The 14,522-nt window shown below is 43.1% G+C and overlaps 1 protein-coding gene across 1 annotated transcript in view; it reads right to left on the bottom strand.

Annotated features, from left to right (window-relative positions):
* MYO1H (myosin IH) overlaps positions 1-14,522 on the bottom strand; it is a 101,937-nt gene that overhangs the window by 21,009 nt on the left and 66,406 nt on the right. Inside the window, exons 3-14 of the mRNA XM_045523062.2 lie at positions 12,763-12,878; positions 11,295-11,493; positions 10,347-10,427; positions 7,906-8,085; positions 6,819-6,917; positions 5,794-5,907; positions 5,390-5,461; positions 4,584-4,703; positions 3,559-3,626; positions 3,020-3,125; positions 2,471-2,551; positions 1,642-1,733 (exon numbers count right to left, since the gene is read on the bottom strand). Of these exons, the coding sequence (XP_045379018.1) occupies positions 1,642-1,733; positions 2,471-2,551; positions 3,020-3,125; positions 3,559-3,626; positions 4,584-4,703; positions 5,390-5,461; positions 5,794-5,907; positions 6,819-6,917; positions 7,906-8,085; positions 10,347-10,427; positions 11,295-11,493; positions 12,763-12,878 (1,328 nt within the window). The remainder of the gene's footprint in view (positions 1-1,641; positions 1,734-2,470; positions 2,552-3,019; positions 3,126-3,558; positions 3,627-4,583; positions 4,704-5,389; positions 5,462-5,793; positions 5,908-6,818; positions 6,918-7,905; positions 8,086-10,346; positions 10,428-11,294; positions 11,494-12,762; positions 12,879-14,522) is intronic.

Genomic DNA, 14,522 nt, shown 5'->3' on the forward strand with positions numbered 1-14,522 from the left:
CTCCCCCTCCAAAAAATAAAAAAAAAAAATAAACATTTTTAAAAGCCTCATTTAAAAAAAATTTAAAAGCAAACAGTTGCTTAGCAAAACCTTGCCACCTATTTCAGCTGACTACAGACCAAGGTCTGTCTAAAATTAGATCCTTCCTTCTCATAAGCAGGGAGGATTTAAAAAAAAAAAATACATGAGCCAAAGAAACACATTCATTTCTACAATGAAGTGACTTCCACTTTTCTGGGTGATGCCTCAAACCCAGTTTTACTACTTCACATTTTTATGATGTGGAGAGACTAAAATACTCATGAAACATCGTTTTTCAGATTCTGGTAATTCATACTTTCTTGTAACTTTTTTTCGTATCTATATGTACACACATGTATTGATAGCACCCACATCCTGCGTGCACATTTCACTGAGTTTCTGCAAACTGAACACACCTGTGTGACTAGCACCAGATCAAGAAACAGAACGTCACTAGTGTCTGAGAACCCGCCACCTGGAGCCATCTCCAGGGACAGCCTGACTTTTTGCCGAATAGGCTGTTTTCACCCGGTGTTATACTTTACAGATACGGAATCACACGATAAGTACTCTCTTGTGTCTAATTCCTCTTGATGACATTACCTACATCATTGCATGTATTGTGGATTGTTCATCCTCATGGCCATATATTATTCCATTTGGGAAGCTATTACAATCTACTTTTCCCTTCTTGATCCGTATACTTACCCGATTCCGTTTACTTATCCCTTCAATATTCTACAACAGGTTTGATAAAGCCATTACCACTGACTGAATCTTTGCGATGGCCAGAAGCTGCAACAGGTGATTTACGTAGTCGTTTACAGTGCTGTAGGGCAGGTATGTGAATATCCCCATCGTGTAGAAGACAAAACGCAAATTCAGGAACCCTGATGCCCAAAGTCACGTGTGTAATACGTGGCTGAGCTGGGACTCAAAACCAGGTCTCTGTGACTCCAGAGCACATGCTCTTAAATTCTCTCTTCCTCGTCTCAAAGACTAAGGTCAATTTCTAGTTGATTTCCTGGGATGCTGTCAATGCCCTGTGGCTTCCTCTGTGTGGTGATGTGGGTAGACACAAATATAATCATTCATCTGGTTGTATAATTCAGATCTACACACCTCACTGCATGTATTCTATACCTGAATTTTTTTTTTAAAAAAAGACTATTTCATGCATGTGGACACGTCCAAAAATGAAATGATGATGAGTAAGATACAAATTTTTAAAAAATTCTACTTGGAAGTCGCTTGAGCTTGACTTCTACCAACAAAAGGTGTGCAGGTGGCGTGTCATAATGATATGTCTACGTACAAAGCAGCAGCTGTGCTCTCGGAGAGCACTGCCCGCATACCCAAGAAAATGGATATACAGTTGACCCTTGCACAACATGGGGGTTAGAGGCACCAACCTCCACGTCGTCAAAAATTTGTATATGGCTCATAGTTGTGGATTCAACCCACAGGGGATGGGATCACGTGGTACTGTGGTATTTACTATTGAAACAAAAAAAAATCTGCTTATAAGTGGACCTGTGCAGTTCTCAAACCCGTGTTGTTCAAAGGTCAACTGTACAGTGACCTTGCCCCAGGCAACAGCCTGGCAAGCGAGATACCTACGTTTGGAAGTGTGCGTGTTTGCCCACCTTCTCTTCCAATCTCTCCAGGAAACTCAAGTCTGTAGCAGGACCAGGACGAATACACTCTTCATCCTTCAACACAGAAAGAGAAGTCTCAGTTCACAGCCCCACAGTCCATCAATTCCAAGTTTAAACGCTCTCACCAGCTGCGGCAGAAGGCACTGGACTAAAATGCACCATCTCACACAAGTTCGGGTGAGCTTTTCAAGGGGAGAGGGGGTAATCCATCGCTTAAGCTTCTCGGATCTCATCAGGGAACCTTGGAACCAGATGGACTACAAATCCCATGAAGTCAACTCTCCCACCCACCTAATGCCTACTTCCAAAGCCTTCCTGGGGACACTTCGCAGCTTCCTGGACCAGCTTAAACGCTCAACTTCATTGTCTCATAACCAGTCTTAACCAACTTAACCCTACAGAGGGTATTTCTATGCTTTCTGATTCACTCTTTAATAATCCAGGGGCTTCCACTCTCTGTTTGTTTGTTTGTTTATTAATTTTTGCATTCTTTTCTTTTTAATTGAAGTATAGTCAGTTTACAACGTTGTGTCAATTTCTGGTGCACAGCACAATGTTTCAGTCATACATATACATGCATATATTCCTTTTCATATTCTTTTTCACCATGGGTGACTACAAGAGATTGAATCTATTTCCCTGTGCTATACAATATAAACTTGTTGTTTATTTATTTTCTATATAGTAGTTAGTACCTGCAAATTCTTAACCCTTTGTAAGCCTGGGAAAAAGTTCTCCCATGTGTTGTAGACACCACTGAATAGGCTCCAAGTCAGTATCAATTTTCTCACCAGAATGGAAATGATTCCTCTGTGTCTCTCTTCTACCAAGTCACAGATGATCTTGTTGTTGAAATACTGAATTGGCTCCCACTAAAATGACAAAGAGGGAAGGAATTCTCCAAGAAGGAGTCAGGTGAGCAAACTTCTTTTTTTTTTTTTTTTCTTTCAGTTCCCTGTGCTCTACAGTAGGTCCTTGTTGTTTATCTATTTTATATACAGTAATGTGTATCTGTTAATCCCAAACTCCTAATTTATCCCTCCCTGGCTCTTTCCCTTTTGGTAATACATTTCCTTTAGATTATTTTCCAGTTTTTAAATGGATGATTGATTGATTTACATTGATTTTCCAACTTTTGTGTTCCAAATCTGATTTTTATCTCTAACATTATGAAGAATATTTGCTGAATATCCAAATAATTTCCCAGGAAATAAGCAGAGAAGGAGTGAAAAACAATTCTTAATACGAATTAGGAAAAATCTCCAAAAAAAACAGTTCTCCAGTAAACGTCTTTTGCTAGGTTAAGAAATCAAATGAAGAGAAAACATTGAAATATTTACCTCTATGCCTTCCGTTTCGTATTCTGCCTGCTCTGCTTTTAGGGTTCTCTCAATTAATAGCTGCTGGAGTTTCTCATTGCAGTAATTTATACAGAACTGTTCAAAACTAGAGATGCAAAAGATTTAAGTATGTGAGTAGACTGAGTTAAAAACAATTGCATTTACTTATTTTTTTGATTGTCTCATAATAAAAAAAAACTATTAGTTTATTTAAATTAGGATCCAAACAAGGTCCACATATTGCATTTAGTTGATGTGTTTCTTAAATCTTTTTTTAAATTTACTTATTTTTAAGGATGCAGACAAACCCAAGCCCTTAATAATCAATAATTTAATAAATTGATGAGAAGAGTCAAAGCTAAAAGACATTTGCATTTTTTATGGTTTTTCTACTGCTAGAAAAATCTATGAAGTAGGGGCTATGCAAACCTAGAGATTTCTAGGAATAGGAAAATGAATTCCAATAACATCAGAGATGCCGTAAACCAGACTCAGACCTTAAAGAGGCTCGGAGGACCAGTGGGTAATGACAAACTCACCCATTCTTGTCGAAGACTTCAAACCCATAGATATCCAGCAATCCGATCACAGTTTCCCCAGGGAAATCCTAGTCAAAGTAACACACCCCATTAATCGTTAGGTTGTTTAATCCATGACACTCAAAACCTGGCAGCGGCCCTCAAAGTGGGACTTGGCTATAAAGTTCGTGCCTTCTCTCTCCAACGACGGCTCACAGAAGGACCTTGGAGCAGAAATAATTTTCCCAGCCTGCTCCTCCTGCCTGCAGCACCCCCAGACCCCATCCCAGCTTCTGTATCCGTCACCCAAGCAGTGAGACCTTCCTCTTCTGATTCCCTTCCTTGCTTTCAGCCCTCCTCAGCCTCCCAAGCCCATGTTCAATGCAAAAAGACAGAGAGAGAAAGAAATCTACGGACAGCAGGAAGAGAGGGTTACCCAGGAGAGAAGACGTGTACTTTAGGGATCATTTTAAACAGAGGACCAAGCTCTGTCAGGCAAGGATGGCCATTTATAGAGATTATGCCTATTTCTTTTTTAAAGAGACACAATTTAACCTTCTGTATGATGTCCTGAGTCAGTATCTCCAGATCTGACGCCCAAGAGTCTCACCACATCCATGTACCCCATGTCTTCATATCATTTCCTTAATTTCCAGCTTCGAGTAAACCCCCCTTCTTATTTAAATACTTCCACTTAAAAAGGAAACATGACCTTACGGTGAGTTTAAAGGAGTCGTCAGGTTTTTTCTTACACACGTTAAAATCTACTGCTGTTACAATGAGCAGTTTCTGTGTACACTTAAAGCCACCTGGTGTATTTCAAACAGTGTGCATCCCACACTTGCGGACACACGGCAGAGATCATTCAGCGGGCATCTCTGTGAGCCAGCTGTGCGCTAGACGCTGGACATGTACACAGGAAAGGACACCATCCCTGCCCACCAGGAGCTTACAGTCCATTCTCACAAATTCTTTAGAGTAATGATGTTGGTTATAAAACATTACATGTTAGTGAGAGCAAGGCACTCAATTATGCGTGGACCAACCTTGTTCACTAGGGAGGAATTGATTTTGTTGACCAGCCAAGTAAATGTTCGTCCGTAAACAGCCTTTGCCATCGCGTCCCTAGCGTAGGCAGAGAGTTCTAGCGTCAACGGGCATATCACCTGAGAAGGATGATGGGTGTATCATTATAAAGGTTAAAAAATAAAAAAAGCTCCCTGAGTTTGCAAGCTCGCCTTTAATGATGACACGGGAAGGATACTTGCTGTGGGAAGATGTCCCTCCCGCCTGTGCTGTTCATGCAGCAGCTACTTCCTGAGTGCCAGGCAGTGTGCGGGGCGGCTGAGATACAGCCACGACCGAGGCAAACTGTTCCAGCCTTTGGGGGCTCACATTTGTTGGCGGGGCACATTCGACAAGTCACACAAAGAAGAGTCGTGTTGCTCTCAAGCTGAGAGTCACAAATGCTACATAAGGAGATACAGATGGTGCTTGAGGGCAGAGGTGGGGTGAGCAGGGAAGGCTCTTGGAAGAAGTGATCCCTGGGAACTGAGGGATGAGGAGGACTTAACTACATGAAGCATAGGGAAGGGTGTTCCAGCAGGGGGAACAGCAGGTGCAAAGACCCCACGGAGGGAAGGCAGGGCGAATGTGAGGAGTGGCGTGCTCAGGAAGGCGTGACGTTGGGGGATGGGGAGGTTAAGGCAGGAGGCTCTGGTAGAAGCTGGACCACGCAGGACTGGGTGGGCAGGACTCAGGGGTTTGGCCCCTCCAAGGGCCACCATCCTGCTGGCAGCAGTGGTGGGTGGAGAGGAAGGGAGGGCACATTTCCACCCAGAGCCATTTTTACCTCCTCTGTTTTGGCTTCAATCTTTCTATGGGTGAGAGCTTCCAGAAGGACCCATGGGCGGACCCCTAGGAGCTGAATAAGCAGAAATCAAAATGTCACTCAGGGACCCAACGTCACTTGCTAGCTTATAAAGAGTCTGTGGAGTTTCCAGGCCCTGACTTATCTGCCCTGACTGCTAACTATGCTTTAATGCAAAACAGCCCACATTCAGTCTTTGGACCAACTGGCTTTTACCCACTCCCTCGCCCACCCCCATGTGCTTTAAACCCCCTCACCAGTGTCAGCTGGGAGAATGTGATGTTCGCCACTTGGGGCGCGGGCATCCAGTGCCCCCTCCACTCCCTCACCTCTCCACCTCGGTAAGAGCAACCCCCCACCCTCTTCTGAAGTGGTCCATCCATCACCTTGGCGATCCATTTGATCTCGTGGGTGTCTGGTATGGTGGCGCAGCCTTGCTCGTTCTCTTGAAAACAAATGTTCCCCAGGTGCAGGACACTGGCAATAATTCCAAAGAGATTCTAGGAACGTGGGAAGTGGTGAGGAGGGCGGGGAGAGAAGACGGCGGCCGCCTAATTGATAAATGTCATCAGAGGAGATACCCAAGGGGAACCGCCCCTCCCGAATTCCAGCCCTGAGTTCACAGAATGGGGTTTCCTCCTTCCCCAGAATTCGGCTACTTAATTTTTAACAGAGGGACTGGGGATTGAATCCAGAACCTCGTGCAGGCTAAGCATGTGCTCTACCACCGAGCTATCCCCTCCTTGCTCTTAGCCACTTCAGATACTAAGGGAAGGGGGAAGGAGCCTCGGTGGAGGCCGGGAAGATGCTTCACTCAGCCTCCAGCACAAGACACTGCTATTTTGCTATCTTCCCATCTTCCCCTGCCCCCTGCCAATAAACCATTTAACGTTCAAGTACCATGGCCCCAGATATTATATTCTGGTCCTTGAAAGGTCAGTGGTTGAACAATCCCACTCCCCAAAGACAAAAAGATACCAAAGCAAAATGTTTATCAATCCTACAGTTTGGTCCAGTTTGTTCCAATACAGAAGCATCAATAAATGATATTCCTATAATTCTAGGTGACTGAATATTTGAGACTGGGTTTCAAGGGAAGAGGAAACATGACACTTGCTGTCACACAACACTGGGACAATTTAGGGTTGCCAGATAAAATGCAGAATGCCCAGTTCACAGGTGACTTTCAAATAAGCAAATGTCTACTCTTTTAGTGTTAAGTTTGTCCCGTGCAATGCTGGGACACACTTCTACTAAAAAGTTAGTGTTTATCTGAAATGGAAATGTACCTTGGTGTCCTGTATTTTTATTTGCGGAATCTGGCAACCCAACTCTGCACTCACCAAGAAACCAGGATGGTTTCCTCAAGCTCAGACCTGACTATTGGCAGTTCCACCCTCAGGGCCCATACCTCAAGATCATCTTCAGTAAAATCGATGATGGAAAAGGCATTGGAAACAGTTTTCCAGTTGTTCTTATCGTTAATAGATGGCTCTTTGGCACAATGACCCTGTTAACACAGAATCGGATCGCTTAATGGCATTTTTATAAGGACAGTTAGGTGTGTAAACACCTATTCCGAAATCAAAATGGTTTTCTTTACAAGCATGAGAAAGCTAGTTCTTCAGCGTTCTGAACTGTGAAAAAATGAATTTTGTTCTAACTGTCTAGCACCTGACTACTTGCCACATGCTGATTTTTTCAAATTTATTTGGAATTTTGTTTAAAAATCTGGGATTTTTTATTTGCATTTCTCTGATAATTAGTGATACCGAGCATTTTCTCATACGCCTATGCTCAATAAGTTGTGGTATATTTGTACAATGGAATACTACTCAGCCATAAAAAAGAATGAAATCATGCCATTTGCAGCAACATGGATGGACCTAGAGATCATCATTCTAAGTGAAGTAAGCCAGAAAGAGAAAGAAAAATACCTTATGATATCACTCATATGTGGAATCTAGAAAGAAAGAAAGGAAGGAAGGAAGAAGTAAAAAGAGGACACTAATGAACTTATCTATAAAACGGAAACAGACTCACAGACATAGTAAACAATCTTACGGTAACTAGGGGTAAGGGGGTGGGAAGGGATACTTTGGGAGTTTGAGACTTAGCAAATGTTAAGCACTATATATAAAAATAGATAAAAAAACAAATTTCTTCTGTATAGCACAGGGAACTATATTCAATATCTTGTAATAGACTTTAATGAAAAAGAATATGAAAATGAATACACACACACACACACACACACACGACTGGGACATTATGCTGTACACCAGAAACTGACACACTGTAACAGACTGAACTTCAATTTAAAAATTAATTAATTAAAAAAAAACTCCTTGGGCGATTCTAATTTCAGCCAGGCCTGAGAACCACTCGCCTTGCTACTGGTTACTTTACCAAGATGATACAGGCCCCCCACAAGCACGCCTGATCCCCTGCAAACCCCCGCCAAAGAGCCAGCAGAGCCAGGTGCTCGTCCTTCCAACCTGAGAGAGGTACTTATACAGCTGGGGGTCTCGCTCAAGTCCCAGGTAGGCAAGGCGCTCCTCCTCTCCGCCCTCCAGCAGCTGGTAGAAGATGTGGAAATTCCGCTCACCGTGATTTTGATGGACGACTCGAGACTTTTCTATCAAGTAACTGATGATACGCCCTCCTATGGGAATGCCCTTCAAAAGAGAACAAAAAAATATGGCAAAGGCGACAGTAATCCAGCCGCTCTCTTACTGGGATATCTTCCAAATTCTGAATTTGGGTCCAGTCCAATCTTCAAGGATGAGTGTTTTGTGGATTCCATTTGGAAAGATTTTTATCTACTCCAAAGTCATGAAAATATTTTCTACGTTTTTGTCTAGAAGCACGATTGTTTTACCGTCTGCATTCTGGACTGTGATCCATCATTATTTAATGTTTACACATGGAGTGATTGGAGCCAAAGATCTCTTTACCCACATGGGTTTCCAGTTGGTCAGTACCATTAATTGGAAAGCTAATCCTACTGATATTGAATCACAGTGGTGCTTTGGTCAGAAGTCAGGTGACCATATATGGTGGGGAGGCTGTCTTTCTAGACTATTCTGGTCCATAAGCCTCTTAGTTAATATTTTTGTGTCAATACCACAGTCTTAATTATTGTTAAATAACGTATCCATTAAAGGATATGTGTTCCAGGACATATACAGAACACTAGCAAATCAATAAGAGAAAAATAGACAACCCAATGGAAAATGGGCAAAAGTTTTTAACACACAAGAGAGTCTTTAAGTGACCGATGAGCAAAACATCATTAAAAATTGGGGAGATACAAATTTCAAGTACAGTGAGAAGCCACTATTTCCCACCAGACTGCTTAAAATGAAAAGGACTGGCAACACCAAATGTTGGCAAGAGTGTGGAGAAACTGGAACTGCCATCAATTATCAAAACATTGCTGGTAAGAACGCAGCCATGCCACTTCTGGGTTACATACCCAACATACATGAGTGCTTAGGTCTCCCCAAAAAATGTAAGGATGTTCAGAGCATTATTTACAATAGCCCCAAATTGGAAACAACCCAACTGTCCATCACAGGATGAGATAAATGGTGATAAAAGTCCTTCAGTCAAAAAACGGACAAGTGCGAATACGCAAATGAATACATGCACGTGTATGCATGACTGGGAGATTGTGCTGTACACCAGAGATTGACACACTGTAACCGACGGTACTTAAAAAACAAAACAAACAAAATGAACAAGGGTGACATGCAACAACGTGGTTGAACCTCATAGACATGTTGATTGAAAGAAGCCAGACACAAAAATAGAACAAGTGTATTATGCCGTTTATATGAAGTTCAAGAACCAGCAAAATGCATCTGTGATTATAGAAATCAGAACAGTGATCACCTCAGGGAACGGGGGGGGGGGGGCCTTGTCACAGAAAGGTAGAAGTTTCTAGGTGCTAGAAATGTTTATATCTTGATCTGAGTGGTGGTTACACGGAAAGTCCATATGTAAAAACATATTCTTCTCTACTCATGGTTTGTGTCCTTTTCAGTATGTGCTGGATTTCAATAAAAGTTCAAAAATATGTATTGCTATCAAATTTTTTATTGAAGTGTATGCACACACGCCACCAGGAGTTCCAGCCTCTGGGAAACCCTGAGCCAGTTCATCCTCATTACACTCAATGCTCAGCCGACTACTGCTCTCCAGCCTCAGTGTCACTTTGTCACTTGGAATTATGTCTTTGAGAACTGGGTCTACCCTTCCCACTTGCCTGAGTCCCACTTGAATTCTGTGTACAACACAACCACACTCATTCATCGTGTACTGTCTCGGGCTACTTTCATGCTAAAACAGCAGAGTTGAGTTGTATGGTCCATGAATCCTAAAATACTTACTATCTGGTCCTATCCAAATAAGTTTGTGAATCCACGCCATGTAATTATGTACGCCTTAGCAGCGTATTGTTTACTTTCGATTGTTTTCAAGCTTGGCAAGAAATGGCGTCCCACTGGCGTACGGCACGTCTTACCAGTCCCTTCACCATCGTGAGCAGTGCTGCTGTGGGCGTGCCTGCGCAGCTGTAGGAATGTCTCCAGGAGTGGAATGGCTCCACCTTAGATTATGTGATTTCAACGCCACAAGGTGATTTAATGTTTTCCAAAGGGTTGCACCAATGTACGTCCCACCAGTGACGCTAAGAGATTCTAATGACCCACAACTTCACCAGACTTACTTCCTGCCCGTGGAGAAGGTATCAAATGGTATCTCATCATGGTCTTTATTTGCATTTTGTAAAACTAGCGCTGATCTTGGATTTTTTTTTTAAACTGTTTGAGCCAATAAATGCCCTTCCTCCCCCACTTACAGTGCCTTGGGTTGGGTTTCCATTGCTGGCACGTTCAGGGGTCCCCATGAACCAGAGATAGGAATTTCAGTGTACCTTAAAGTCAAACTGTATGTCCATGTATTTTCCAAATCTGCTGGAGTTGTCATTCCGGAGGGTTTTGGCATTTCCGAAAGCCTTGGAATACAGAGAGAGGGGAGGCTGAGCCAGACTGTCATTCTCTGTCATTTAAGCTTACCATGCTCATCAGATTCCCGACCCTAAATGACTTGCTTATCATGAAAATGGAGGAGGGAAGGGACAGCCAAGAATGAAAGCCGCACTGTGTCTTCTAAGAAGGGGACACTATGGAAGATCTGATGCCAAATACTGGGGTTGGACCCAGAGAAAAGGGAAAAATGGCTTCTCCCTAGAATCAAATCTAGGAATACATTAGAAACAGCCTAAGGAGAGGTAGACTGGACCCGAGGCCCTGGCTGTTCTAGAAGGCACCCCTGACGGCCCCCAGCATCAGGCCCTTCCTTATATAAAAGAGGTAAATCGTTCAGCCCGAAGGTCTACTGGGAAAATTCTTTTCAATCATAAAGAACTTTTACACAAAGGACGACAGAAACACAGGAGAATGGCACTTAGTTCAAAATCATCTCACAAGTCAATGAATTACCACCGTAGAAATGATCATCAAAACGACTTTAAATAGTAAAAACATTAATAAATAATAGAGCGTTATTTTGGTGCTTACTAAATCTGCTATGTGCTTTTTACGCATTCATTTCGTTGAATCCTCAAAACTTCCTAAGAGGGAGGTATTATGAGTCAACTCACTCCACAGGGTGGGAAACACGCTCCGGGATCCGGAGTGACTTGTGGAAGTTTGCTGGTGCGTGGCTGCCTTGGGGTTAGCATCCATGACTGTTGGACTTCAAGGTCACGCCCTTAACCCCAATACTGCCCATGAGACCCCTCTTCTTAACTCCCAGAAAATTCTTCTTCCTTACGGACCTCCCTGGAACTCCCCGCCCTAGGTCTTCAAAGACCGCTTACCTCCAGCACTGGATTGGAGAGCAGTAATCTGTCACGGGCTATTTGTAGTGACTCGGTCATTGGGCAGGTGACTGCAAAATACTGGAGAATCTTCTTGGAGGCTTCCGTCTTCCCCGCCCCGCTCTCCCCAGAAATGAGGATGAAGTGGTTGTTTAGCTCGGAGCACATCATGCGGTAAGCGTTGTCAGCCACGGCGTAGCTGGGGAGGAAGCAAGGCAGAAACGGAAGAGTGGGAAGTGGCTGTGATGCTACTTCACTTGGCTCCGACTCCCACCAGTGCGGAAGGACAAAGTACGCTGCCTCCAGGAAGCCATATCCAGACTGTGGCACAAGACCCTGAGCTCAGACAGGTGTCGAACCTCCACCACGACCCACTCACTGACTGAGCACACACGGAGGGTACTAGATATCAAAACTCTAATAGTAGAAGAGGTAAAGAATTTGAGAAGGAATGAAAAATATTTTTCAAAATTTACCCATCTGTAAAAATCTATCAACATTTCTTATACGAATAAGCTAGATACTAAATTACATCCCCAAGGGATGGTCTATTAATTATAGGTGGAAATAACATCTTGTCTAAATATTAAATAATTCAATAGATATAAGATCTCATGTTTCCTTTCCTTCAAAGTACTAGGAGTGTAGAGACAGGAAACCAAAAAGATTTTAAAACTTTCCGCTTTAGGACAAGAGGTAAAACTATTATAAGGGCTTTAGCTACAAGATTAGAAACCAAAGCATGAAGGTCTCCCAAGGGTATAATCTTAGCATCTTGCTGAGTTTGAAAGCTGAGTATTTCAGAAATCCCTGGTGGTGGTGATGCAGAAGGGTTTATAAATGCCCTGGGAGGTGGAATAGGAGTCACCAAGAAAAATGAAGGGAGAATCTAAATATTAGCCCAGAAGTCAACCAGCGAGAGGAGCTGGGGAATTCAGCAAAGCCTGAGACACACACAGAGTAGGCAGGAAATTGCAGAATGGATCTGCAACCCTGGTTAAGTTCCTACCAATGGGCATTCTCCTCAGTGGCCACGATATTCAGGCACCAGTAGATGGCACTATAGCAATCCACTTCCCAGAAAAGACACCTCTCTAGCCACTTTTAGATTTCTCAGCAGCCATACAAAGATTCTACTTTTCATCACATTTAAACTGAGATTTGATAATGATCTGCTGATGTTTTCCCACTGTGTTGAAAGACTTATTTCAGAAGAAGGCAGCAGTTTAAGTGAGGTACAGAACCTAACGAGCATGCATCAAGGATGCAGACAGATGGGTAGGTGGATGGATGGATGAGTGGATGGATGGATGGGTGGGTGGGTGGGTGGGTGTACAGATGGGTAGATGAATGGATGGGTGGGTGAGTGGGAGGGTGGTAGGTGCGTGGGGAGGAGGGAGAGAGGGAAAAAAATGAGAGGCAGAAAGAGAAAAATACTCCTATTGCTGACCCCATGAGTGCTACTTACACATGTGGTGGCAGTTCAAAGAAATTGACCCCTTGATAAAGTTCCATCTGGCTCACAGTGTAGATTCCAAGCTCCTGGTATGGGTTCACAGACACAAGGAGGGTCCCAATATATGTCTAGAGGAATGGACCAAAGCACCAGTGAGGAATTCCGGGGTGCAAATGGCTACAGCGAAAGACCGTCATATGCTATGATCCCCACGTGTTCATCCAGTGCTGGGGCTGTAACACGATACATAAGACAGGTGGGAGTCCGCTGTCATGGAACCTACATGGCATGGGTGGACAGACAACCAACCAAGGGATCGAGGCTGCCTCACTTAGTGTGTTAAGAAAGATGTTAAGTGGGGTAATGAGTGAGTGAGCGATGAAGGGAGGCCCCCTTAGCTTGTGGGCTTTGGGAGGCTTCTTTGAGCTGAGACTTGAAGGGTGAGGAGTGAGTCATGAGAGTGGGCAGGAAGGGCATCTCAGGCTGAGGGGACAGGTGTAGCAGGCTGCCTCTGCACTGGAGGCCAGTGAGGGAGGAGAGAATGGCAGATGGTAGTGAGGATGCTGCAGAGGGGATGAGTTGAGATCATGCAGGGGGTCAAGAATTGGGGGTTCCTTCCAAATGCAATGGATATTGGAGACAACATTCCTGCTCCTGAAATGAAACACCTGCCCTGAACTGTTATGTAAAAGGGACAGCTTTATGTGGGGGACACCACCATCTGACTGATTCGTGTTTCACAAAGGTCCTTCCGGTGACTGAGGGAACGCAGAGCGTGTGTACACCCCCGCCACCTAAAACTGGGAAAACACTGGCAAAATACTGGCAGGTATTTCCCTAGATCTCAGTGTTGGATTCTGTTGATATTCAAGTGTTTGAAGTACTTGTATTTGTAATATAACCGCTCATGTAAAGCTTCTTGGAATACACTCATGAATAAAAGTTCTAAGCTCTTATAAAAAAAATAAATATTTAGGCTCCCTTAAAAATACATCTGGTATTTTCAGATTCTGAGTTTGTTGTTCCTTTTCATTTCAGCGTCTCAAAGGCTGGCGGTAGTACTCAGCCCTACATTAAATTATGCTCCAATCTTTCCAACTGTTGTTTCTAACGTATAGGACGAACAGAGAACCGAAACACAGATGAGTATTTCGACTAAAATTCCACATTGCTCCAATTGGTAGAAATCTTCCAGGGTAGAACGTAAGTTTCTGAAATTTATCTGTTCAAATTGGAAACATTTTGTTTATTCCCGATGATCCTGTCACCCAACTTGTACTTCACCAAACCATACCATTTCTCCTCTGCTTATACATAAATCAATGTATCCTTGAAACCTATTCCCACGAGGACAAGTATGTAATCTCAGAAGCACTTTATTTCCCGTGGTAACCTCAGTTTCCACATGCAGACTACGTCACGGGTACCATTACAAACAAAATAACTACCAGACAAACATTTTTTATTTTTTAATATTTGTAAACTGCTTCTGATCACCCCATTTACTCTTAGCAAAAGTTAATAAAATTAAATAAATTTAATAACACCCCCTCCATACACACACACAAACACTGTGGAGTGTACCCTTAGAGGAATTTACCTGAAAATAGACCAATCAAGCCAGAGTGGGGTTAATATATATAAAGCAAATAAACAACAAGTTCATACTGCATAGCACAGGGAACTATTTTCAATATCTTACTGTAATTTATGGTGAAAAAGAATATGAAAACGAATATATGTGTGTTCATGTATGACTGAAGCACTGTGCT

The sequence above is a fragment of the Camelus bactrianus genome, chromosome 32 (assembly GCF_048773025.1).
Source record: "Camelus bactrianus isolate YW-2024 breed Bactrian camel chromosome 32, ASM4877302v1, whole genome shotgun sequence".
Classification (NCBI taxonomy): Eukaryota; Metazoa; Chordata; class Mammalia; order Artiodactyla; family Camelidae; genus Camelus; species Camelus bactrianus.